The sequence below is a fragment of the Notothenia rossii genome, assembly GCF_949606895.1.
Source record: "Notothenia rossii genome assembly, chromosome: 11".
Classification (NCBI taxonomy): domain Eukaryota; kingdom Metazoa; phylum Chordata; class Actinopteri; order Perciformes; family Nototheniidae; genus Notothenia; species Notothenia rossii.
Window position 1 is genome coordinate 57,121,344 of NC_136910.1, and position 25,677 is coordinate 57,147,020.

At 40.2% G+C, this 25,677-nt stretch overlaps 1 protein-coding gene across 2 annotated transcripts; it reads right to left on the reverse strand.

Annotated features, from left to right (window-relative positions):
* Positions 1-662: 662 nt before the first annotated feature.
* Positions 663-25,213, reverse strand: st8sia5 (ST8 alpha-N-acetyl-neuraminide alpha-2,8-sialyltransferase 5). Of its 2 annotated transcripts, XM_079658978.1 has the most exons (9): positions 24,304-25,213; positions 16,760-16,867; positions 16,294-16,380; positions 12,664-12,756; positions 6,595-6,681; positions 6,244-6,388; positions 4,688-4,800; positions 4,117-4,209; positions 663-3,199 (listed from the first exon to the last, which is right to left on the reverse strand). In XM_079658978.1, exons 1-9 carry the CDS (start codon positions 24,447-24,449, stop codon positions 2,737-2,739), a joined length of 1,335 nt encoding a protein of 444 aa, XP_079515104.1. In that variant the 5' UTR covers positions 24,450-25,213; the 3' UTR covers positions 663-2,736. The 2 variants fall into 2 exon arrangements, with proteins under 2 accessions (XP_079515104.1, XP_079515105.1); XM_079658979.1 differs by lacking the exon at positions 16,294-16,380.
* Between the last annotated feature and the right edge of the window lie 464 nt (positions 25,214-25,677).

Here is a 25,677-nt window from a genome sequence, read left to right on the forward strand (position 1 = left end):
ATCGACAAAATTATTCTTTCTCTATCTTGATTATTAATGTAATGGTAAGTTACTTTTGCAGTGTCTTGTTCTTACAGCATCAAATTCTAACAGTTACAGGCCTACTGTACAGATTTCTTCACCACAGTGATTTCACATATTGGTATGTATTTTTTGTTCACATAATGGTTTTTATATAATCATTTTTTTCGATATTTGCTCTTATTTCTCTATCTTACTCTGTTGATGTATGCACTACTTTACACCAAATCAAATCTCTTGTATGTGGAAAAACCTATTGGTAATCAACCAAACTCTGATTCTAATATCTATCTTATTTCTTACTGGATTTAATCCCCTTTTTTGAGCCTGTCAGCATTAAAAGCCTCAACAGTTACAGCACAATCTGCCATATTCCCAGCCATCCTTTGCAGACTCAGTCGGTGAGAGGACATCGACACCGAGCGCTGCTTAATAATTGAGGCGTTGACAGCTTCGCTTAAAGAGCTAACTGAAGCAGACAAACCACAGGTTAAATGGTCTGAAATTAGTCTATTAAACTAGCCCATTGTGTCCTTTGTGGCGCTAACAAGCATAGCAGTGTGGCAATATAATCAGGTATTGCAGTGTGCTCCCATGCTATCCCCATTCACTCCAATGTACGCACACAATAATCCATAAAGTGAGAAAATCCATACAAGTTTATTTACAAACACAATACCAGTATAAAGAATGACCCAGTCAGTGAAGACTGTGTTTTATATATAACCTCCATCCAGTACCTTCCTTTCCCATGCTTGATTCATTTGTGTCTGTGCAACAATTTTAGTGTTCGAGCAAATGCCAAAGCCATTTTTTGGTGTTCACATCCATCATATCTCTTGTGCATAAACACACAACAAGTCTGCATATATGATGACAGAAATAACATAAATCTTATCAGCATGATGTCAGCAGAGCATGAACAGAGAAGTGACAACATATTATTTGACAGTCTTTGCAGCGTCCAACAAAATAAAAAACGAGTCAGCTTCGCAGTGCTTCAATGCACAATGCTTTCTAGAGTGCAAACTAAGAGTTCACATTGCAAAGAGGGAGGTCAAATAAAACATGAAAGTGTCGTCACAGAAAGGGCAGCAACCGTCTTCATCCGTGCATCTGTAATAACCGATCAAAACTGCATCCACTATTGAACATTTCAACTAATCCATTCTGTGAAAGGTTTCTTGTATACATCTCCAAAAGCACTGTGAGCTCCAAGTGTAAACATATTTCAGTGGTCATTGAAGCAGGCACACACAAAGCCAAGTATAGAGTAAGTCATGCAGAGCTTTACATGAGTAGGAAAGGAGTTTACGGGGAGTTCGCTAATTCCTAACCCTTTTTAAAGAGTCCTAAATGTCCTTTGACTCAAGGGAGAAACTAAGATGTCGTTTAATTGAATGTATTTGTTGGTTAGCAAACACATGGGTGCATTGCATATCGTATAGAGGGGTTTATTATCTCATAAGGCAGCATGGCTTAAGACATGAATGACGACAAGAGGCGCTCAACAGTATTATGGGGTTTTACTAATTGGACGGCCTTAAAATGTTTTGCTCAGATGGCGACGTTTTAAAATATTAATCTGGCTTTTGTCCGAAAGCAGGACGAGCCAAAACAGAAAAGAGGGGTGAGTAACATCCTCGTCTCGTCTCATACACACTTTTATATAACCAGAAATATCAGAGGAGGTTTTTTTAATTGGAAGAAAGTAGAGTGTTTAAAGAGTGTTTAAAACATTCTGGTGAATAGGAAATAGATTACAAAAGTAGACAATTAGATGTTACAATGAAACTGTTTTTTTAACTTATTTTTGCTGATATGAAGGTTTTGTTTTACACAAACACACAAAGCTGCCACGCCCACAGAGTGCCCGGGATAAAGAGAGAAGACGGGGGGATGAGGGCGGACACCCACTGCGACCCACTTCAGCTTAAATATCTGAGCAACGTTGAGTAAAAAACAACACCTCTGTACAGCGGAGCCACTAGAAAAACCTCACAGAAACAACATCACTATGAAGACCACTTTCACGTTCAAACCAAACCCCCTCTGGTCAGAGAGTCAGAGGTTACCATAGTGATCGGATCAACTTAAGGTAACACTTTATATTAAGGTACACATATTCACCATCAACTAGTTGTTAATTAACATGCATGTTAGCAGTATATTGGTTCTTTGTTAGTCAGTATAAAACACTTATTAATACCTTATTCTACATGACCTTATTCTACAAGTACTAGGCCGTTAGTCTTTCCTCAATAACCCTCTAATGAGTGCTTATGTATTGTACGTAAGGAAGTTGCTGTACATGAGAGGGTCTTAATATGCTCAATATGCAGTAGCGGTACCACAAGAATAGTAATTCTCCCATATTGACACCTAACAAATATGGGCTATTCTTCTGTAACCAGACATGAAAGTGTTAATTGTGTCAAAATAACGAAAAGTGAGGTTTTTCTAACTCAGAATATGTTCCCTATTTTAAAGTGAAGTCTCGTTGATAACTAATAAGCTAGTAGTTTGTTGATAGTTGATGGTGACTAAGTGTACCTTAGTCTAAAGTGTTACCCAACTGAATACACATCGAAAAGAGAAGTATGTTGACAATTCAAGCAAGCAACCTTCACTGTGTCGTGGAATAAGTGAGAGCGAAGACGCTCCGAAGGCCGACTCTCTTTTTAAAAAGGGAGGGAAATAGTGTCTTGTGGGGGATCACGTGCACGGCCCTGTGTGTACGTTGAGGATCCCACGAGTGTGCATGTGAATAAAGTTGAATATTTCGTGTGGCATAGCGTGGAAGCCAGGCCTCGGCTTGACGTTGTCGTAGTAATGGTGAGTGATGAAGATGCCCGCGGGGTTCATGGGAAACGCCCAGAAACCGTAGAGATGAACTTCTTCGCACATTTCCATGGCGGCGGTGACTAGCATCAAACCGCTGCTAACACGTTTAGCTCGGACGCCTTGAACCGCCCAGAAACGCTGAACGTTCAGAAGGTACTGCGGGTGGAAGAAGAAAACGCCCCTCTGGGAGTCGAAGTCGTCCAGCATGTACTTGACTCTGAACGACACGTCGGTGTTTCGGGTGTTGTAGAAAGCGGGAAGAACCACCGAGGAGTTCTCGTAGTTCTGGAGGACTTCGTAGAACGGTCGCCGCCATTTCTCCAGCTTCTGAAACCTGCGGAGGAAGATTTAGATTATATGATGGGAAAATCCTGAATGTCCTCTTCCAACATCAGAGTAACATGATAACAAAGGTATCAACTGCAGCTGTGAACATGACAGGATGTGTGATTACCTAGAAGAGCATCAGGACTGTTTGAGGCATATGATAGCTATGTGATTAACATGATGATTCAGCCTCTATGGAGAGAGACATATGACAAGCATGATCATTTCTGACGTGGAGCTAATCTGAAGTAAACATTGAATACTGCTTTCTATTCCTCCATCTAGTGACTGTGGAACTCCCTCTCTTGGATATCAGCATGTGAAGGACACTGTTCAGGAACTAGTTGATGCTCTGTATGTGATGACTACTTCCATTCTGGAGAGGATCACAGATACATGGATCCTGAGGTTGGAGCTCAAGCCGGTGACGAGGGATTATTAAACATGTTTAAGTATTCAGAAAAAGTCAGAATTTTGAGATTTTGAGAAAAAGTCAGACTTTTGAGATCTTTGCGAAAAAATTAGAATTTTGAGAAAAACATCTGAATTTTGAGAAAAAATCTGAATTTTGAGATTTTTGAGAAAAAGTCAGACTTTTGATAAAAAATCAGAATTTTGATAAAAAGTGAGAATTTTGATAAAAAGTAAGATTTTTTTGAGAAAAAGTCAGTATTTTGTGCATGACAGTGTTGTGACTGTGTAACTCCCTCTCTTGGATATCAGCATGTGAAGGACACTGTTCAGGAACTAGTTGATGCTCTGTATGTGATGACTACTTCCATTCTGGAGAGGATCACAGATACATGGATCATGAGGTTGAAGCTCAAGCCGGGGACCAGTGATATTTTCCTAACAGAAACTAAATCCAAAGAAAAGAAAACAGACTGTGAGATTCTTCCTCAGACCCTCAGATATTCACAGTACCTCTCAGATATAATGCTCGGGTTTATTGTCACCAGATCTGTTCTAGAGCCAACATCAGCCGAGTACTTCTCATTGATGGGTGGGATGTTGCACCTGCAACAAAGAAAGCACAAGTCCACTGATACAGGAGTTTAAATGCATTTGATTTGACTCTACACGAACTAGGCATGCTGTGTGATCAAGAGTTTGGCTTCTATAATAAATCAAACAGACTAATCAATGATACCTCAGCGACTTCAACTAGACGTGTTTTATCCACGTGTCGAGTCAGATGGGTAGAGCTGCATCAAAGCCACCAATTTAACATTTAAAACATCAGTTGTATTTTAACACATACAGACCCTGGGAGTGGCCATAGAGAGAACAAATAAATACCACTGCTAAAATGATTTAATACATGCCCACAAATATCAACAATTTGGTTAGAAATGAAGCATTAATATGTCTGAAAGCAGGGTTTCAAACTCACTTAGTACTTTATTCTGCTTTGCTCTGCATTTCAACGGTAACTATTTCACCCAGTCCGAGTTTTATTCAAAGATAACAATAACAAACACTGAATGCTGAATACCTAAAAATGAAATCTGCCGAGTCGATTTCCTTTCCACATTTGCTGTTCTTGATGATTCCGCCATTTCCAATAACAGCACATTTCTTGTACTGTGATTTGGAATATGGCATATCCTGCATGAAGACACAATGTGTTAAATTCAGACAGACATTACAACGATCCCAATCACCAGACCAAGTTCAAAAAGCTAACATGGGGGAACGTATACAGTCGTGGAGGATTATTCAGATAATTACTTAAAGTGGACCTATCATGTTCTATTTGAATAATATAGTGTAGGACCATACCTATATAAGGCATATTTATACTTTTCATTTTTCAAAATACCAAACAGATCATGCATTTTAGCCATTCCTCATTTCTCTCAGTTTAACACTGTCTTTGCATCATGGGCTGATTCAGTGAGAACAGCACCATCTACAGGCCTGGCATATGTACTACAGCGTCTCCAGCGCTTTCCAACGGCAATGTCCGTGGCTGTCTCCTCCTGATTGGTGGAGTTGGCCCAATAGCCGTAGCGCCACTTCTGTGACGTCATAGAAGTGTTCAAATCTGGATCAGTCTGTATCAGATCCGTTGCAGCCCCTTTTTAAGAGATTTGGGTATGGAGGGAAATAGAGAGGGTTGTGTTTTCTGACACTTGGTGAGTTCCCTGGAATACCGGGGACACATATTCATGTAGAAAAGACGTACAAAAGTGCATTTTGCATGATAGGTCCCCTTTAAGTGAAAGTACTAATACCACACTGTAATAATACTCGGGTACAAGTAAAAGTCCTGCATTTAAACCTTACTTAAGAACAAGTGGAGTTAGGAATATGCGAGGCAGGTTTTCAGACAGACATTATGGAAATCAGTAAATCTTAATCACCAAACCAGTTGTAGAATTATACAAAAGCCAACATATATGGGGGAACATATAGCAGTCGTGGAGGAAGTATTCGGAAAATTACTTCAGATAAATCACAGTGTTTTGGTGCGCTTTGTTTTGTGCATTTTGTATTAGTTTAAATATGTTTTAATGTTATTTTTTATGCACCATGACACCAAGTCAAATTCCTCGTATGCTACTCAAGACAAATTACAACTAGGGAAACAAAGTACTTTTTTTATATGAAAACCTTTCTGCAATGACTCAAATAGTCCTTTAACCAGATTTAACCAGAGGTGGGAAGTAGTGGAGTACAAATACTTCGTTACACTACTTAAGTACATTTTTCTGGTATCTGTACTTTACTCCACTACTTATTTTTCTGACGACTTTTTACTTTGACTTCTTACATGTTGCCGTTGTTCAGCATGGAAACATTCATTAGCTAACAATGACATTATTGTTCTATTAATATAAAGGGAGGTCAGGTACTCTTTAAAACAGCTGCTAGTTATGGGTACTTTTTACTGAAGGACATTTCAAAGCCTCTTTACTTTGACTTGAGTAAAGAAGTTTAGTCAGTACTTCTACTTTCACCAGAGTATTTTTAAACACGAGAATTGAGTAAAGGATGTGTGTACTTTTGCCCTCTCTGCTGTTAACCATGCACAGGTGTTGAACTCACATCAGGGAACATCTTGAAGACCTCTGCGGTGATGGGCAGGATCCCGCTAGTGTCCACCTCGTACCGCAGCTTGGTTCCTGCAGGAGTGTTCCTCTTGGTGGTGAAGAGGAAGGAGGGAGCGTTACAGCAGCGAGACAGAGACATCCTGCAGGAGAGAGGAGAGGGGAGGTTATTTAACACTTCAGCAGAGGTGGGAAGTAGTGGAGTACAAATACTTTGTTACTGTAATTAAGTGCATTTTTGTGGTATCAGTACTTTACTCCACTACTTATTTTTCTGACGACTTTTTGCTTTTACTTCTTAAACTTTGAACACAAATACCAGTACTGATTGTTTCTGAGTAACTCTTACTTGAAGTTGCTGGTCTCCTCCTTGCTCTGCCCCCACCTACACACCTGCAGGTTCCTCCACCTCTCAAACAGCTCCGAGGTTTTGACCCTAGCAGACAGGCAGAGAGGTTTGTGGAATTAGGAAGGATACCCATGGCCATGTATTTTCCGATTAATGTTTCTACAAGGGTAGTAAATCGAAGGGGGGGGGGAGAACATTGCAGGAGTTACTCTGTGCTCCGTCGCACCTAAAGTATTAACTGGTTAGAATAATAACACCACTATGATACCATTTGAGATGTCACACCCTACTGGACAAGGTTGAAATGAAAAGTGAGAAGCCTGCTCTGTTTACCAGATCATAGACTCCTGTTGTGTAAAAAGTGTTAAAGTTAAGAGACCCATCAACCAAGCTGGGCATTCAAATTTGTAGATGTCAAAATGCAGAAGTTACCATACCTGGATCCCTAAAGTGTTAACTGGTTGTTATAATAACACCACTGTCATTTAAGATGTCATGCCGTTGCAACCTGGAAAAGGTTGAAATGAAAAGTGAGAAGCCTGGAGCTAATTTCAGATACTTACTTCGCTACACGTTAAACTGCATTGGGTTAAATAACGTTTACACAAACATTAAATTAAAATGAAAGCCTTATCATTGCTAAAGGATCCTGACTTCTTAATAGTCTGTTTGCTCATAGAGTCCTGTTGTGAACCCAGAAACGGTGAGTACCCCCAGGTTTAATGATAGAAATGTATAGTAGGGTCCTCAGCACATAGAAACTGCCGGATGCTAACGTGCATTATGTTGGGCTGGCAATTTGTAGAATGAGCATAAGTTGCGTAGCCTTCCGGACAATAGCTTAAAAATGTCTTGGCCGATTTGGACAATTCTGTCGTAGTTTTGGAGGTTATCGAGGGATTTTGAATACGTTTCTGACATTTTCAGGATCAGAAATAGTACTTTTAACCAGTAAGTGGCTATATCTGTTCTCCCTGGGACTTAAATCTGCCATTTTGTATCCTAAACATTTCAGAAATTGATTCAGCATCCTCAACATAGACTATAATACAAGGCCAGGCTTTCTGAGTGTTTTGTGGGTTATTGAATGTGTTGAATGAATTCCTGACATTTTCAGGGTCCAAAATATCAGTTTTAATCAGAAAGTTGCTGCATTTGTTCTCCCAGTGGATCTTTTGATGAATTTTGGGTCGATTTTAAACTTTTAGGGGAATCAAAACCGCCTAAAAATGTCAGAAATATATTCAGCATCCTCAATAATCTCCAAAGCCACTCCAAAATGTTCCAAATCGCACAAGCCGTTCTTTTTGCTAGTGTCTGGGCTTATTAATGCAAATGAATGCACCTTGTGCTAATTGTGCAAATTGCCCAACAAGTTAGCGTCCTGCAGTTTCAATGTGCTGGGGACCCTTATTATACATTTCTATCATAAAACTTTGGGGTATTCAACATAGACGACAATTTCAGAGTGCTTTTGTGGGTTATTGAGGATGTTTAATGAATTTCTGATATTTTCAGGGTCAGAAATTTCAGTTTTAATCAGAAAGTGGCCATATTTGTATTCTCTGTGGGCTGTTTTGATTACTTTTGAGTCGGTTTTAAAGTTTTAGGGGATTCTTTGACCCTAAAAATGTCAGAAATTGATTCTTAATAACTAGGGATGTCCCGATCACCTTTTTTTGCTCCCGATCCGATTCCGATCATTTGATTTTGACAATTTGCCGATACCGATTTTTCCCGATCCGATCTTTATGCAATGCATTAAGAGAAAAAAAAGCATTCAAGTTGTCCCTTAAGGTTATTTTTTAATTTAAATTGGATATTCTATCCAACATGGATATAGCTTCTTTCTTTCACAGCAGCATTGGATCAGTTCAGTTTTGCAGCATTGGATCAAAACAAAATAAAGCTTATCAGTACTCGTTAGCTTACTGCTACAATTAGACACTGCACCCACTCTGTTGCCAGATTTGAGAGAAATAAGCAGGTCTATGAAGACAAGCCCCAAAGAAGCAACACATACATGATGTTCTGTAATTTGAAACCAAAACTAAGGCCTCAGGATGACTTTAAGACTTGAACATGGTCATTTTTGTTTTGTAACATTGAATACAAAATTTAAAAAAAAGTATTTAAAAAATAAAAAAAAATAAAAAAAATCCCGATCCCCGATTTTTTTTCTCCCGATTCCGATCTTTTGAAAATCACGTGATCGGCTCCGATCCCCGATCACGTGATCGGATCGGGACATCTCTATTAATAACCTCAAAAGCCACTCTAAAATGTTCCAAATCGCACAAGCCATTCTTTTTGCTTGTGTCTAGGCTTATTAACGCAACTTGTGCTAATTGTGCAAATTACCCAAGTCAGCGTCCAGTAGTTTCAATGTGCTGGGAACCCTTATTATACATTTCTATCATAAAACGTTGGGGTATTCAACATGAACTATAATAAAAAGCCAGGCTTCACACTGTCTGTTAATAGCCGCCCTTGGACTGACTGTTCCTCTGAGCCTTTGGGATCTGATTCGCTCGGGGAGGCTCCATTAAACTGCTTTTTTCTGGCAGAGTGACGGCAGCTATTCTCTGCCTCGCGGCCCTCCATCGAGCACCCAGAATGCATCTGGCATTAAAGTGTTGGCAGACCGAGGGACACGCACAAAAGGTCACTGGACAATGTTCACATTCATAGAGGAAACGTTAGCGCTCGAGTTTCAGCCAGCGCAGCGCGGCTCATTGAATCTGAAGTCTGCTCCATAATGTGATAATTATTTATAGAGAGCTGCAGGAAACCTGGCAGTAGAAGAAGAGATCTATCAGCTGTGAAGGGCTGGCCATGAAATGCATGTCATGTGATTAGATTTAACCAAAGGTGGGGAGTAGTGGAGTACAAATACTTTGTTACTGTACTTAAGTACATTTTTCTGGTATCAGTACTTTACTCCACTACTTATTTTTCTGACGACTTTTTACTTTGACTTCTTACATGTTGAACCCAAACACCTGAACTTTCTACTTCTTACATTTTGAACACAAATACCTGTACTTTCTACTTCTTACATGTTGAACTCAAATACCTGTACTTTCTACTTCTTACATTTTGAACACAAATACCTGTACTTTCTACTTCTTACATGTTGAACACAAATACCTGTACTTTCTACTTCTTACATGTTGAACTCAAATACCTGTACTTTCTACTTCTTACATGTTGAACTCAAATACTTGTACTTTCTACTTCTCTCATTTCCCAAACAGGCTGGTTCCTTTAGTCTGAATGTGTGTTTGGTGGCGTGATCATTATTATTTAGAGTCATTGCGTGCCTATTGATTTGAACACGATCCGTGTATCCATCATTTCCTGGTCTTCTCTAAAGAAGAGGGACCAATGAAAACGTTGTCATGTTGCCGTTGGTCACCATGGAAACATTCATTAGCTAACAATGACATTATTGTTCTATTAATATAAAGGGAGGTCAGGTACTCTTTAAAACAGCTGCTAGTTATGGGTACTTTTTACTGAAGTACATTTCAAAGCCTCTTTACTTTGACTTGAGTAAAGAAGTTTAGTCAGAGCTTCTACTTTCACCAGACTATTTTTAAACACGAGTATCTGTACTTCTACTTGAGTAAAGGATGTGTGTACTTTTGCCATCTCTGTGAGAAGGACATATATCAGCTGTAAAGTGCTGGCGATGAAATACATGTCATGTGATGTAACCGTTGTTAATGTGGGGATTTGGTGTTTGCTATTTATTAGATAATCTAGTCCCTGCCATTTGATCACTAGCTGCTTTCAGGTTAATGGAAAACGCTTTTATTGACTGGTAAGAATCCACAGACTAGAAATTGATTGATAGAATAAATCACGATAATGATTAAAATACTTGTGAGCAGAATGTTTGCTTTATAACCCGCTTGTGTATCAAATAAAAAAACATTTCCCTTTTTGGTCAGTAATTATTGTCAGTGTTAGCTTGTTAGCATGTGAGCATACATTTAATCAGTAGGAACCTCTATGGTAGGAACCTATTTAGTTTTCACTCCTGGAAATGATAGTTCACACATTGATTTAAGTGTCATTGAGTCAAAGTAGGAATCCATTGTTAACGATAATTAGCTGTTCTTAAATCACAGACATCTCAAATTAACCCGTCATTAATCATCGTTAAGAATACTGCATTCGAAATGACATCATTAGCTGCTAGTCGTTCCTAATTCGTTGAAATTGTAACTTGTCAAAAAGCAATTTATGATATCTATAATTGGGTTTCTGCTGCTTATTAAATGTTTAAAAGGCTTAACGAGGATTATTGCGCGGCTCTTCGCCTCGCTATAATCTCTATTCTAGTTTTTATGGGACTTGGAAAGAAAGTCCCGTTCCACATAATAAATCTTTGACATACTAAAACCATAAAGAGTTTTTCACAGACCTCATGGTACAAAGACAACATTTAGCAACATAATTTAAGGTAACACACACATATGTTCGCCTGCTATTTTAGAAGGAGAGTTGTAGTTCATATGTCCTTAAAATTAAAGTATATTCAGGAATTTAAACATAACTTAATCATTATCAACAGCCCCCTGGAGCGGAGCAAGGCAACAAAACTTACAGGTCACATGTCATGCTTTTCCGGTTATTACCCGTCCCCTTGTGTGTTATGAAGTTTTTTCTGCATGTAAACCATGATGTAAACGGTCTGCAGAGTCAAAACCCTCAAAGTACACACTGTAGCGAGTAAAACTCTAACACAGAAAATACCTCCGCAAAACGCCTCGTTGGTGTAACGTCATCATGACGTCATCATCCATTTGATTCTTCCGGGTACGTGTTTACGAAAGCACGGAACTAAATGGGCCAATCCGTGGAGCCGTTACGTTACGTCCGCGGAGCCGTTACGTTAAGCCCCCGCTGATTGGTCCAAATTGACCAATCCACACACACACTCAGTGCAGGCAGCCCTGCTGATTTCTGCTCCGTGCTGCAGGCTGATAACAGACAGTTGGGATCGCGGTGAAATTCTCTCTGCAGACCCATTCTCACAGCGTTTATCAACCTATAAACCTGTTTCTTACTCAATATCAAGCCACACTTATTGTTTTTATTTCGGCTGTGACTTTGTGTGTGTTCAGGTTGAGTTTGGCTGTGTTTGGCTGTGTATCGCTAAACAAGGAAATCACGGAGGGGGGGGAGGGGAGCTGCAGCGAGCCGTTTAGTGGAGAAAGTGAATACTGCTGAATACACATACGTTACAGACTAGAGATGCTGTATGCGAAACCAATGTGAGTTTGGAAAATTGCACAGTATTTTTCTATTTTAGTATACCTCAACAATGGAATTATGATCAGTGGAAATGGCCATGACATGTGACCTTTAAGATAAGAAGCAGTTATTTACGGCGCGCTATGCATGGGGCCGCCTTGAGGGGGTTTCCCGACGTGTCGTTGCAGTAAATTAAAGGGTGTTTCATGTTGTCGTTGCTGTGGACCTTCTTAATCTACCTTCTTTGGGAGCCCCCTTCTGGTCCGGGGCCCCAAGCAGTTGCCTGCCTAGCCTGTTCGCAAACGGCGGCACTGATCATCAATCAGGATCAATTGGGTTTCTGACGGTTGCTCCATTATGGAATAAAATATATATAAATACAAATTAATTGCAAATATTGATATAAAGATAAAAAGTAATAAATATTAAATAAAAATGAAATACATTTTTTAATAAAGGAAAAGTAAATAAATAAAATTGTATAAAATATTTATATAGATAATAATAATAATACATGGGATTTGTATAGCGCTTTTCCTAATGCTTAAAGGGGACCTATCATGCAAAATGAACTTTTTGATGTATTTTATACATAAAGATGTGTCCCGGGTGTGTCAGGGAACTCACAAAGCCTTTCTCTTTTCCTCCGTACCCAAATCTCTAAAAACGTGGGTACAACCAACGAGCGAATACATATTCATCAAAAAGTGCATTTTGCATGATAGGTCCCCTTTAAAGGAGTCAGTCGATCACCTAAAGGAAAAAAATACGTTATTCTCTCCACTTCACACAGTAAACACTCACATTGACAGGACTTTGACGTCCATGATCTCCTGTCTGAGCTCCCTGCATGCAGTGGAGTTGTACTCATATGAGCCATCGTAGTTTTCCAGATACCTGGAGGGAAAAACAACGTCATGCGCGGCCTAAACCTCTCACACATCACATTCAACAGAGCTAATAGACTGTTGAGATAAAATTCAATATATATGTAAAAATAAATAACTTAGCTTTACCGCTAAATGTCAATGAAATACTTGACTATCAGTGTTGCATTGTGGGATGGCAGATGACAGAAGTGATGCAGCTGGTTTAAGGCGTCACTTAAAGGAACTTTTCTGCACACTTGCACCAGATGACATCTTAGTCTCAACCAAAAACTGCAGAAAAATAACACCTCTCATATTTTTACTTATGTATTAGTTATGATGCATGGTTTACCACTTAAATGTGATTTAAATGCTGCATTTTGATTTAGAGAGAGAAGCAGAAATTAGTCTGAAAGGGGAAAGGAGTTGATTGCAGAGCATAGATTTGTTAAAATGGAGGATAAGATAATAGCAGGGTATATTTTCTAGTGGATATTAGTATGAGAGAGAGAGTGTGTTTGTGTAAGGCAGGATATTTACACATTTAGCTGCAAAAAACGAATTTCCTCAGTCAATTATGCTGGAAATGTTGACATGTTTGCATATATTGTGCACATAAATATATGAAAACAGATGTTCATGGAAACTGGAGACCATTCATATGTTTAACTACAGCTAAATAATCTAATGAACTACTTTGAACCGTTATTACATTCAAATGGCAACACCAATCTTCGGCATGGTGGCTTTTATTGGCTTTTAGTGGGAGTTGAAAGGATTAATTCTTGGTGTTTTACAGTTTTTTTACCACGTATAAATAAAGTGTTTACTTGGAAGACTTAAAAAAGTATTGTATTGCTACAGAAAAGTTGCCATGTAATGTTAAAGCAGGAGATTTAATTGAATTATGACTAAAATAAGACTTAAATCAGGCATTTAACACATTGTTTTTTGAAGAAACCGGCTTTAAAATGTGCAAAATGTACATTGTGTTTTCAAATCAGCCAAAAACATTTAGTCAATAGTCTCTCCTCTAATTTCTTTCTTTAGACCTGGGCAGAGGGCCACGGACACATCCTTCAATAAACTTATTTTAAGCAGCCAAAAATAAAGAAATTGATCAATAAAGCTATTTTTACTATTCTTTTTAACCTTCATTTAAATCAGTAATATCTACAGTAGTCATATAATTAAATAAAACCCTTCTGAGGTTCATTTGAGTCGTGTTTACTAGTTACTCTCTGCTATAATGCGTTACACATAGTGTCTTTGTTGCTTCCACATGTACAGAATGTTTCTTGTTGCTTGTTTTTATTTAGTGGTTGTCCTATAGAGAGGCGAAGTCCCTCCCTTTCCTCCATGGGACCTTATTTCTGAAAAAGTATGTATTGAAGTCAATGGAGAGAGAAAGATTATCTTTCGATCCCGTTTGAATTGTGTCACGAATTACACATATGATGTTTGTTAATTTAAAAGATAATTTTGGAAGTCAAAAAAAAAAAATGTGTGGTAAAACTGTGAAGTAACACTTTGTGTGAAACCGCTCAATGAACTACATCTCCCGTCTCGCACCACACACCAAGACGGCCGTCACGTTGGCACATTTCACTTCTTTCTTTCAGAACGAGGCGGAAAGTATTAAAAGAGGTGAAAATCACTCCAAGTCTGGGCATGTTGAGAGCTGTACATACACACAAGGGGAGTTAGTCGGTTCCGTGAGAGCCAGCATGCGGGACCGGGGCCGTTTCTCAATCGCGAGGAAACTGGCTTCCAAGCCAATATTTCAAGGATGCTACGTTATCGAGTGCCGCCGAAGGACTGTTCCAATCTCCAGCATACTTGGAATTCCACCGAGGCCACGTCCTTGGTTTGGGGGTAATTTCGAGACTTCGCGTCCTTCAAATCCCCACAATGCTTTGCGCACGGACCAATTTCAAAAACCCTTGCGGAGAATGGCTGAACCGACGCAGCACACATTTAAATGTAAGTATGTAGTGGCGTAGAACATGTGTTGGTGAATATGTTACTTTGTTGCATTTGTTATCACCAAAAATGTGTTCCGGGAAAGTAAAGCAAGTTCATAATTAGATAGACATCGTGAGGTATTTATTTTCGGTAAAGTTTATGTTGAAACCGTTAGAGAGAGTGGCACACTTGTTAGCCTGTCCCATTCTTCTTTGTTTTCCGAAGCCGTGGCTTGGAAGCATACTTGCTTCGTTTCTGAAGGAAGTGACTTGGAAGTACACGACTACCAAGCCAGTATCCTCGCGATTGAGAAACGGCCCGGGACTCTGGGATTTGTAGTCTTTCTAGTTGCGTATTTTTCATCGTCTTATATTTCAACAGTTTTACGACAAACTGTGACTTTTTTGACATGGAAATTATTTTTTACGATTGACAAACATCATATGTGTAATTCGTGGCACAATTCAAACGGGATCGAGAGATAATCTTTCTCTCTCCATTAACTTCAATACATACTTTTTCAGAAATAAGGTCCCATGGGTCTGAAGTAGATGGGCGGGACTTCGCCTCTCTATAAAAAACATATTTCTGCATTTTTTTTCCTCCGTTTTTGCTGCACAAAAATTTCCTTTCAGGGACAGTTAAACTTTATTGAATTTAATATATATTTCTAATTTGAATGTTTAATGCAATGTGTAATTGTAAGAATGAATGTTGTTGTTTTTTAATCACATCAGATATATATAAGATGGAGTGCAGCATTTTGGAAGATGGGTAATATTGCACAATATTACCTGTGGCTGTGGAGGTAAATGAGGAGCGAGTTATAAATTAAATAACTTATAATAATAATTATAATAAAAGAACACAGCGAGCAATACAATGGAGGGATGCATAAAGGAACAAGATGCATGGATGAAATCGTACAAATATGGAACAATGAAACTGGTTGTCTACATCCACCTGATGATGCAGTGTATTCCTGAGCTTTTACTATAATCAATGTAATAAATCAAACACTTGTTTTAGCTAAGATGATGAAACCTTTGCAAGTGTTCTCAGTTTGGATCTAACAGCAAGACAGAATTCCATCTAATGGTGTTTTAGGGGTTCAAAACCAATCCAGAATGAGACAATTTAGAAGCTTTTTTTGTGCATTAAATATTGCACCGTTCTGTCTTTTTGTATTAAAGTTAAAAATCTAGGTTCGCAGAGAGAGACAATGCAGATGTGAGAAGGGGGAGATAGGGGGGGGGGGCAGAGAGAAGTGTCCACACTATGGCATACACACACATCTGTGCAGAACACATGACACACAGATTGAGAGCATTCTGCAAATGGGTGCTGGATGGAAACAGACGTACGGGAGAGAGAAGCCAGTACATCAACAGGAGACTTTTTCCAACCAGCTTCTGGGGGTAATGGGAGATTTTGGGGGGAGGTCGAGGTGGACGGGATCAGACAACATGCAAGAGCAAAATCTGAAGTGCAACCACCACTGAAAAAATATGAGAGTTTATACCTTTCAGAGTAATGAAAAATAAAGAGGCATTCTTGGGTTTCTGTGAAAGTACTAAAAAATGCCTTCAGACTGTCCTACCTTTTTTTTTGTTTCTTCTTAATATCGGATAGGCAGGGTGTGACTATTATGGTCTGTGAATCTGGCTGAAAATTCTGACGGAAACATCTGTCAACATGCAGACAGGTTAAGTTAGAGTTAAATATGTGTTGATGGCGTCCACCCTCCTTGCTCATAAAACTTCCTAAACCTGTAGATTTCAAAATTAAAAAAAACAGCAAAAAAAGTGTACATGTGCTGCAGCTTCAACTAGCATCTGAAGAGAAGCCCAGTCACATGCAGGGCTGAGGCACAACTACCATGTATTTGTTACTTCATATATATATATCTCACACACACACACACACACACACACACACACACACACACACACACACACACACACACACACACACACACACACACACACACACACACACACACAGTCTTTCTCTCTCCCTCACACACTCTCTTTCCACAGAGGTGTTGTGCACACGGGTGAAGGTACCTTTTCCTTCCATTTCTGGCCGGCTTCAGAGATCCGTCATCCGAGAAATTAACGGGACCGGTCCAATTTCCTGTCTCGTCCCCTTTGAGTCGGTTAAACTGTTGCGCACTAATAACAAAAATAAGTGCGTTTATTTGGGGTTTGTTGGTTCCTTAGCTGTGCAAAAAAAAACATACCAACCACGCCCATGTGTTCACTCACACTTTCTTAAATACACACACACACACACACATATATGAGGGGGACCAGCTTTTTGGCTCAAGAAAAAAAGAATGACACCAAACATGGTTAAAAAAATGGATTTCCTGTTAATGACGTCATGGTTTACTTTCAATGGTTCATTTATGCTAGGTGTGATTCCAACATTCACACTGGGCTTTGTTGCTCTGCAGGAGTGTTGAAGATATGGAAATCACGGGGTCTTCTTAAGGGAGGAGTAGAACTTGTGGAAAGTGTTTCTGTGAATTGCAAATGACTGCAGAGGACGAGAAGGCCAACAGACTTTCTACGAGGCTTTTTATTGAACATACTTTTATAAAGTATATCACTTTTAAAGGTGATGAAAGTGTTCTCGAGTGCGCTAGAATTTGAAAATACATAACCGGAAAAAATCTGCCCCTTCCTTCAGACTTCCTTACAGAGCCCCTCCTCCAACACACACGAACGCGCACATGACCAATGAGGGCACGAGATCAGTTTGTGCACAGATGGAAGGCTGACAGGCAGGTAGGCCATCCAGTTACTTTAGCCGGGCCGGCTCAGATGATTGGTCGTGCTTTTTACAGCGCCACGGCTTCCACAGATGATATTTTTTAATGGATTTTTTGTCAGAGCACTTCAGATATTCATTGCTATCGGGATGTTAAGAGCATTCCATGGAATATAACAACAAGTGTATCTCGAGCTGGTTTCTCAAACTTACCTACCCCACCTTTAAGGACTATATTGGATATTCTTGTCTCTGTTGCATAAATTCTCCCTATCCATCACAGTGAATATATCAGAGGACATTTTGGTGAGTCATAGCCTTCACATCAAGAGGATGGTGTCACTTCTACTTCTAATTTTAGAGAGATGAGGAGAGCAGTAGATTGCAATCATAAGTGAATCATTCTTTTAAAAATTCAGTTTTGAAGCCTCCTAAGAAACGGAGACTCCCTGCTTTTCTGTTTTATCTTATATTAAAGTAAATATTTGTGGGTTTTTGACTGAATACTAGTTAGACTTTGAGAAACTGGGATGCACATTTATCCCTATTTTAGAGCAACCAGTTATTGGATAATTCAATAAATCACTCGTTGGTTCAGTATTTAATGCACAAGGACTCTGGACGTCGGGTTTGACTCAAAAGAAACATCATTATAATCAAGAAAAATATCACCTATAGTGAAATGGCATGGCACATTTCTGTATTTTGAGTATTTCTTTGGACATAAATGCAGGTCAATGGAACAGAGAAATAAACTATATCAGGCTTTGGAAACACCTGGGATTTGTTGAACCTTTAAAAATCAGCTTTACATACTAAAGGCTGGGTGTTTAACTGCGGTTGTGAACAGACGTTACACCATTTTCTCCCGTTGCTAGCTGATTATGACTCATGTGTGACTCATTTCTAAGAGTGCTCAGTGGGCATTGTGCTAAATCTGAATCCAGAGAGCCTTTATGTGATCGAGCAGTCATTATTCTGGGACAGGCGCATTTCCTCAGTGCCACTTAAACTCCTCCATGACACTTTGCAAACAGCTGCACCCACGAGAGTCAGAAATGTGCCTCGCTTTAGGAGGACAGGTTGACTAAGCTCATCAAACCTGCACGATTTATATTAGCATGCACCTTAAAATGTATTCTACTAGTTTTCAAATTCATATATCAGTGTGAAACCAGAGCTGCTCTGATTGGTTAGCTGGCCGGCTCTGTTGTGATTGGTCAACCTGCTTAGAGATGTCCCGCCCCTTAGCCTATCACGTACAATGTGTTGGAACGCTAGCCAATAGGAACACAAGTGATCCATATGTCAATATGTTACGAAAGTAAACTAAGAAGTCAAATTTTAGCCTTAGCAAACTGTTCACATGCACAGAAACCTATATAACACACAAGAGGAATAATATGTGTATATCGTTTTTATTTGCACGCTGTTGGCATATAGCCTACAGTATGTTTTGTGTTATGCTGTTGGGTTATACATATATATATTGTTGACATTTATGTTTAGTGTTTCTTTTAGTTTTTGTTCTGTTATAGCCAGGGGTGCACATAACTGGTACGCATGCGCGGCAACAATCTGAAATGCGTACTGTCACCTGTGTGTGGTGTCTAGACATTTGTGTTAAGTTAGTTTATTTAGTTCAGTCCTTTTGTCTTTTGCTTTGTCTTGTGATTTCCTGTTTTATTTTGTAGTAACCTTTCCCTCTCGTTTCAGAGCATTCCTGCCCTTGTGTGTTTTTCCCTCCAGTGTGATTGTCAGCCCCTCCCTTCATTGTTGCCACCTGTATCCCTTACCTAGTGTGTATAGTCTGCATCTCCCTTTGTCCTGTGCCAGTTCGTCTTGTCTCGTCAAGCCTGCCAGTCATCCCTTGATCGTGTTAAGTATATTTTTGATAGACTCTTTTGGTTTCATTTTTGATAGTCCTTGTAGATGTTTTTGTTTAGAGTGTTGATCCTCCAAGTTAGCGTTTTGTGTTTTGACCTTAATTAAAAGACCTTGTTAATCCTGACCTGTTTCTGGTGTTGTGCGTTTGGGTCCTGAGCCTTGTGACATTCTTAACACTGTGTCACAAAGCGCGATTTATTGGTGAAGCTTTTCCAGAAGACGCTTAGATCACCGGACGACAGAGTGGGTCTCCGTGTGCACAGACGGGGCTGCTGTTAACGTCGGTCTGTACGACGGAATTGTGCCAAAACTACGCCAACCCCCCTTCTGTGACATCACAACATACTTGCCAACCTTGAGACCTCAGAAACCGGGAGAATTTCAAGACCACCGCGGGGGGGGTTAGTGGATCACCGGAGCTGTATTAACATGTACACATGCTTATTGTAGTTGTAAGTGCACTGTCTTGCAGCCTGTAGCACCGTCCTTGATGGAGCATATGTGTGGGCTGGACCTGTATTTTACAGGAAAGGAGTGAGCAGAGAGTAGAGTAGTTGTCGATTCTTGTTCTGTTTTCTGTGACTATCTGCCTCACCCTCTCAGAATTTCAGTTGCGCGCGCTACTAAAGAGAAGTGTTACCATGGAAACCAAACAATGGTGTAGCTGTATTAAAGTCCGAGTGGAAACAGTCCTGAGTAAATCTGAATTTTGTCAGAAATCGGGAGAAATGAGGGAGAAATATGACCCCGGGAGGAAACCGGGAGAGGGCAATGAAATCGGGAGTCTCCCGCAAAAATCGGGAGGGTTGACAAGTACGCATCACAACGTTCACGCCCAGCGGTCACGAAGTACTCCACTCGCACCCCCCCGTGGACGTTCGCGATACAGAGGGCTTCATCTCATAACTTCGCGTGGAGCCAGAGGTTGGAGTACCAAACACTGACTCCAGGTACTCATCTGAGTACCTCACTGAGAAAGTGATGTGCACCCCTGGTTATAACGCCTTGTGCGGAATGCTTTGGCAATAGGCCTACTACGTTTCAAATGTGGTCATGCCAATAAAGCCCCTTTGGATTGTATTATTGTATTGAAAGGGAAAAGGGTTATAGGGCCTCTTTAATCTTCACCAAAACACTCCCTTACAGCTCGATTCGTTCAATAATACATAAACGGATATTTACGAATCTTGTGGCTGCGGATAAAACCTTAATCAATCTCATGTGGTTTCCTTGGACACACACATCAATCCACTGTCTTCGACTCAAACCTGAAGAGAGACCATTTATCTCCCGTGACTCAATTATGAGCGCAGGTCAGACACTAATCCAAGCATTAGATCGAACAAACAACAACAAGAGTCGAGTTGATGTGCTCTGATTCTGCCCCGAGCCTCGTTAATGGGACCTGAAAGCAGGAAGGACTATGGGACTTAGTGACTTGGCTTGTTTTAAGAGTATCTCTGGCACATTGACAGTCTGATCAAATACCCTGAGGTCTTTCCTGTAAAAACCAAGAGCTCCTTAAGATGGCCACCTGACTGTCTCAAACAGGAAATGTAACGCGGTTGTTTTTGATGGGAGCCCTCCTTTCGTGGCTTTTTTTTTTACAGGGAATGGCTGGTGGAAGTGCCGCATCTTATAAATTATGAACTATGTGCTGCAATGTGCAAAATCTACATGTACAGCCCTTAAAAACACATAAGAGGTTGCTCAAAATAGTGAAGATACAGATAACGCTTCAAGAAGGGCTCAGAACATACAGTCAGAGGTACAAAGTGTGTCATCATTTAAAAATAAGAATGTCAAATAGCCGCTGGTTATAGTTTTTTTTCAGCCGGATTTTCTGCTTTTCTTTGTTTTATATAATGTGAATTATATTTATTTTTGAGTTTTGGACTGATGGTAAGACAGACTAGCATTTCAAAGATGTCTCCTTGACCTCTCAGATAACTGTGAGGGACTTTTTAAATATATATATAAACGTCGCAAATCCACTTGTTTTTGTTTTGGTTACAAACCAACTCGACGCAGGGCCAGAGACTATTCTTAAATATCGCCCTCTTCGAGTCAAAACGAGTCCAACAAACATATCTTCATTTGCAGAAGTGTGTCACTCACTGGGATCATTTAATACGCTTTCCTCTTGAGTCTGCCATTTCACGATCCGACATTTACTTCATCTTAAAGTAAGAGAAGGCTGACACCCATACTTGTCAACCCTCCCGATTTCATTGCCCTCTCCCGGTTTCCTCCCGGGGTCATATTTCTCCCGCATTTCTCCCGATTTCTGACTAAATCCGATTTACTCAGGACTGTTTCCACTCGGACTTTAATACAGCTACACCATTGTTTGGTTTCCATGGTAGCGCGTGTCTTTAGTAGCGCGTGCAACTGAAATTCTGAGGGTGAGGCAGATAGTCACAGAAAACAGAACAAGAATCAACAACTCTACCCTCTGCTCACTCCTTTCCTATAATACAGGTCCAGCCCACACATATGCTCCATCAAGACAGTGCACTTACAACTACAATAAGCATGTTAATGTTAATCTAATACAGCTCCGGCGATCCGCTAGCAACCCCCCTAGCCCCCCCCCCGCGGTGGTTTTGAAATGCTCCCGTTTTCTGAGTACCCAAGGTTGACATCACGTTGATTAATATGACTCTACAATGTTCCTCACTTAGTTGGAGCGCCTTAAGAGCATTGTCCTTTGCCCTCAGGTCATGTAAGGTGAGCTGCTCATGTAAGGTTAATGAAACGTTCACTTACTGAGCTTTCGTTCGATCACCCACACGTCGCCTTCGCTGCCTTTGGAGATAACGGTAATTTGCAAAGATGTTTTCTAGCTTTCTCTCAATCTAAGCATCCACATGTCTCCTCTGCTGCCTTCTTTTTAAATTACGGTAATTTGCACAGATGTTTTTCCTGTGATTCCCTGAAAATACACCTACCAGTACTTTAGCAGGAAAAGAGTCTGGGTGGTTCTCAGCACTTGTATACCCCGTTTACCTAGGCCCTTTTTGTTTTGTTTTATGTATGTCACACTGCGGGACTGCGGGAACGGTATCTAGAGATCTCCGGATGCATAACACATGTAGTCATTTTGACCATAAAGCTGACTTTGACTTGTCTGTGTCTAACCAGAACTGCTGCATCCAGACTGAAACTCAGGATATCTTGGCCTATAATGCTTCAATTCTCACTGCAAACATCACGGGGAAATTATCAGAGGAGGCCATTTGGTGCAGGTGATTCACAATCCTCTCATCATGGGGATGCTGTAACTCATTTTAGAGATCTGAGGGGCTTCATATGTTCAAAGCATAGTTCGTTTATTAAAGGGAGAATATGAGAAAACTTCTTTAAGGCTTCAAACTTATTAAATTGCAACTAAAAAGGTGGCAATATTTAACCTGTTTGATCAAATATCCGGTACTTCCTGGGCTCTCCAGTGCATTGGTTCTTATTGGACATAAACGCCTTAAACACTTTAATTTTTACCTTATTTCTAAGATTTTAAGGATCATTAAATTGCTCCTTGCAGCCTTCACACAGTAAATTGCCCTACTAGAGTGAATGGGATTGAATGATGGTTTCAAATCTTCAGCACCAGGACTGTAAATGTTGGGTTTGACTCCAAACAAACATCTTAATGAAGGTAACTGTGTTTTAGGTAAATGCTGCAGCCCTTTCTGTATTTTGAGTCATTCTTTTGGGTGTGGTCGCAATGATGACGTGGGCTGCTTTTTGGTTGTTTACGCTTGAAGAGATGTCATAAGATGACGTCTTCTCTCTCTCTGCATCACACACACACACTCACACATCTCCCCCACTCCCTCTCAGTCTCTCACTCGTCACCGTCCTCTCTCTCCCCCACTTGCATTATGGGGTGTGTGTGCAGACAGACTGTAGCAAAATGGCTGCTGCTGCATGAGCCTGAAAGGTGTGTGTGTGTGTGTGTGTGTGTGTGTGTGTGTGTGTGTGTGTGTGTGTGTGTGTGTGTGTGTGTGTGTGTGTGTGTGTGTGTGTGTGTGTGTGAATTCATGCATCTCACACCGCAGTGATGGAGATGCCATGACACCACATTGAGTACCAGGGGAGGGGGGTTTAGCCGGCGGGGGTTAGCTTTCAGATTACACCATATATATGTTTTTGCTTGAACATATATATGCTGTAACATATCTGGAGGTGGGGGGTCAAGTTTTTACATTGTGTTTCATTTCCTGTAACCACCTTAAGATAAAACATCCCGGCTTCTCAGCATCTGCTCGTCTCACACTGAATGTGTCTCAGAGTGTGAAGAAAAGGGCTTTTATTGGTGTTTTGTGCAAAAAGTGGAGCAGCTCAACAACCCAGACTCCTGATGCAGAGCTATTACAAAACCCGCTCTGCAGTGCTGCCTGCAGACTGCTGACGTGATTTATTTAACAGGGACCAATAAGAAATACACATCATCTTCATCATGTCTGTGCTCATCATCATCATCATCGGCTACAATATCTTCAAGCTGCTTTATTATAACCTCAACCTGATATCTTTAAGATGTAGGCTACCACCAGTCAAGAAAATCAAATAAATATCTTTGGAGGAGGGGGGGTAAAAAAAGGAAGAGAAAACATTACCATACACTGCTGCAGGAGCTCTGTGTATGGCATGAATGTGATGCTTCGCTTTCAGAAATTATCAACAAAATAAATCCAATGGTTTCTAAATGCTACTGGGAAAAACAGATGGATGGTTAATTGCTTTTGTTCTTTCCAGCCATGAAAGCTTGTTTTCTCCATGCATCTTCAGACAGATTACTCCCATACTGACAATGTGTAATGTTACCACTCATTATTTATGTCATTCAGTCATTAAAAGGGCTATGAATGCATTTCAATCCTTACAGTGTAAACACCAAGGCCTTCACTACAGCCCATTGTCTCTGAACACAGACAACACTTACCTCTTGATGTAGTTTTTTCCATAGAGAATCTGTTGCAATAGCGTGACAAGTCCAAATGCGCAAATGAATATAAAACAAAGAGACCTATTGCCGAGGATGTCTTTACCCGACGAGGGGTCGGCGTATCCCATTCTTCGGCGCAGCATCCGGGGCTGACGGTGACACCCGGGTCGGTGTCTGTCTCCCGTGCATTCAGGACCGGGGACCGGAGCAGCACGGTGTCCAGAAGCACCTTCTCTCAGGCTATTTCACATGCATCATGCTGCTGGATGATATGCATCGCAGTGTGTCGATATCAAACCAATCTGTGTCCAATTTTTTGTATATTTTGCACGTAAAAGGTGTCAAAAAACATGAAACCATCCGCAGGGGGGGGGTCTGCTTTTCTGTCGCTTTCGACGAGGTGCAGTGTGCAATTAATGCAGATTTGTTGTATACTTTGCACGTCAAAGGTGTAAAAAAAAAAAAAAATGAAACCATCCACAGGGGGGTCTGTTTTTCTGCCGCTTTCAACGAGTTTGCAATTAATGCAGATTATCCAAAAAAATACGGTTATTTCTCTATGAATCCCTTTATTTGCAACATGCACCGATGCAAAGAGTAATTAGATTACTGATACGGTCCTGTACCATCCAGACAGCACATTGTCCAGCATCTTTTCTCAGGCTGCTTCACTGCTCCTGCACCGCAGCATCATTGCGTTTGGAGGATACGCATCGCAATATATGGATGTCAAATCGATCTGAGTCCAAATGTATCAAGAAATGATGATTATCTTCGTTTGTTTTGCATGAAAAAGGTTTTAAATGATGAAACGATCCGCAGGAGATTCTTGTTTTGTGTCGCTCTCGACGAGGCGCAGATGCTCTGTTGGTGCAATAAATCCAGAGAGGTTATTTATCTACAATGAATCACCGCGGTGAATTTAGTTTTAGGTTGGATATTCGACGGACATTCGCGGACCCGCCAGCAGCGTCAGTTTCCCGGACACGCCGGCAGCGTCAGTTTAACGGGGAGATCTTCTCCGCGAAACGAGGCTTTCACTTAGGGACCATCAACAAATGACATTTACAATTACACAAGAAAAATGTTCTTTTTAATAAATCGACAGCTTCTCGATCGTGTGAATGTGAAGCAAATTCACCCTAGTGCATACATTTATTGAACAAACCTCTTTTTATTGCATTTTAATACTTTAAATAGGTTTTATTAATATTTTTGATGGAAACATTTGCTTATTTCTTCAATAACTTCCAGGTTATGTGACCGATTCACTCAAAATCAGTGCTGGGGCAAAGAACTACACTGGCTGCATAGGACACACCTCTTTTTATTGCATTTTAATAGTCTAAATATTTTTATATTAATATTTTT

Coding starts and splice junctions, on each gene's coding strand:
- st8sia5 (XM_079658978.1), bottom strand. CDS start 24,449: ATGCTGCGCCGAAGAATGGGATACGCCGACCCCTCGTCGGGTAAAGAC. Junction 6,682..12,663: donor GACGTCAAAGTCCTGTCAAT/GTGAGTGTTTAC, acceptor CCTGTCTGCTAG/GGTCAAAACCTCGGAGCTGT. Junction 6,389..6,594: donor GAGGAGACCAGCAACTTCAA/GTAAGAGTTACT, acceptor TCTCTCCTGCAG/GATGTCTCTGTCTCGCTGCT.